Consider the following 343-nt stretch of genomic DNA (forward strand, 5'->3'; position numbering starts at 1 on the left):
TCATCTCTATGGCTTATCCCCAGCGTCCTCTCCAAGCCTTCAATCCCTGGAGAAACCCCTCCTAGGCCACGAATCTCTCGTTCCTTACTCTCTTCCATCAGGTCTTTCTTAAGTTCTCCGCCTAGTTCTGTGTGTTCCATGTTGAAGAGAGCCGGAGGGAACTTTTCCGAAGACTTGTTTCCGAACGTGTCCCTTTTACAGGCTTCTAGCACCTTCCCGACCTTGTCTTCCTGCCCCCACTGCGTAACTCTCCTCAGTGTCTTTTCTCCTTTATCAGCCCCCGACGGCTTTGGCTCCTCTCCCTGTGTTACTTCAGTTGGACTGTAGATAGGCCACGCACTTG

The 343-nt window shown here is 51.9% G+C and overlaps 1 protein-coding gene across 1 annotated transcript; it reads left to right on the forward strand.

Moving 5' to 3' along the window:
- Positions 1-20: 20 nt before the first annotated feature.
- Positions 21-303, forward strand: CSUI_005994 (uncharacterized protein; the record flags this gene model as incomplete). Its single annotated transcript, XM_068066159.1, has 1 exon — positions 21-303. A coding segment is annotated over one exon (282 nt), but the record flags the coding sequence as incomplete, so codon positions are not given.
- Between the last annotated feature and the right edge of the window lie 40 nt (positions 304-343).

Source organism: Cystoisospora suis (genome assembly GCF_002600585.1).
Source record: "Cystoisospora suis strain Wien I chromosome Unknown contig_2983, whole genome shotgun sequence".
NCBI lineage: Eukaryota > Apicomplexa > Conoidasida > Eucoccidiorida > Sarcocystidae > Cystoisospora > Cystoisospora suis.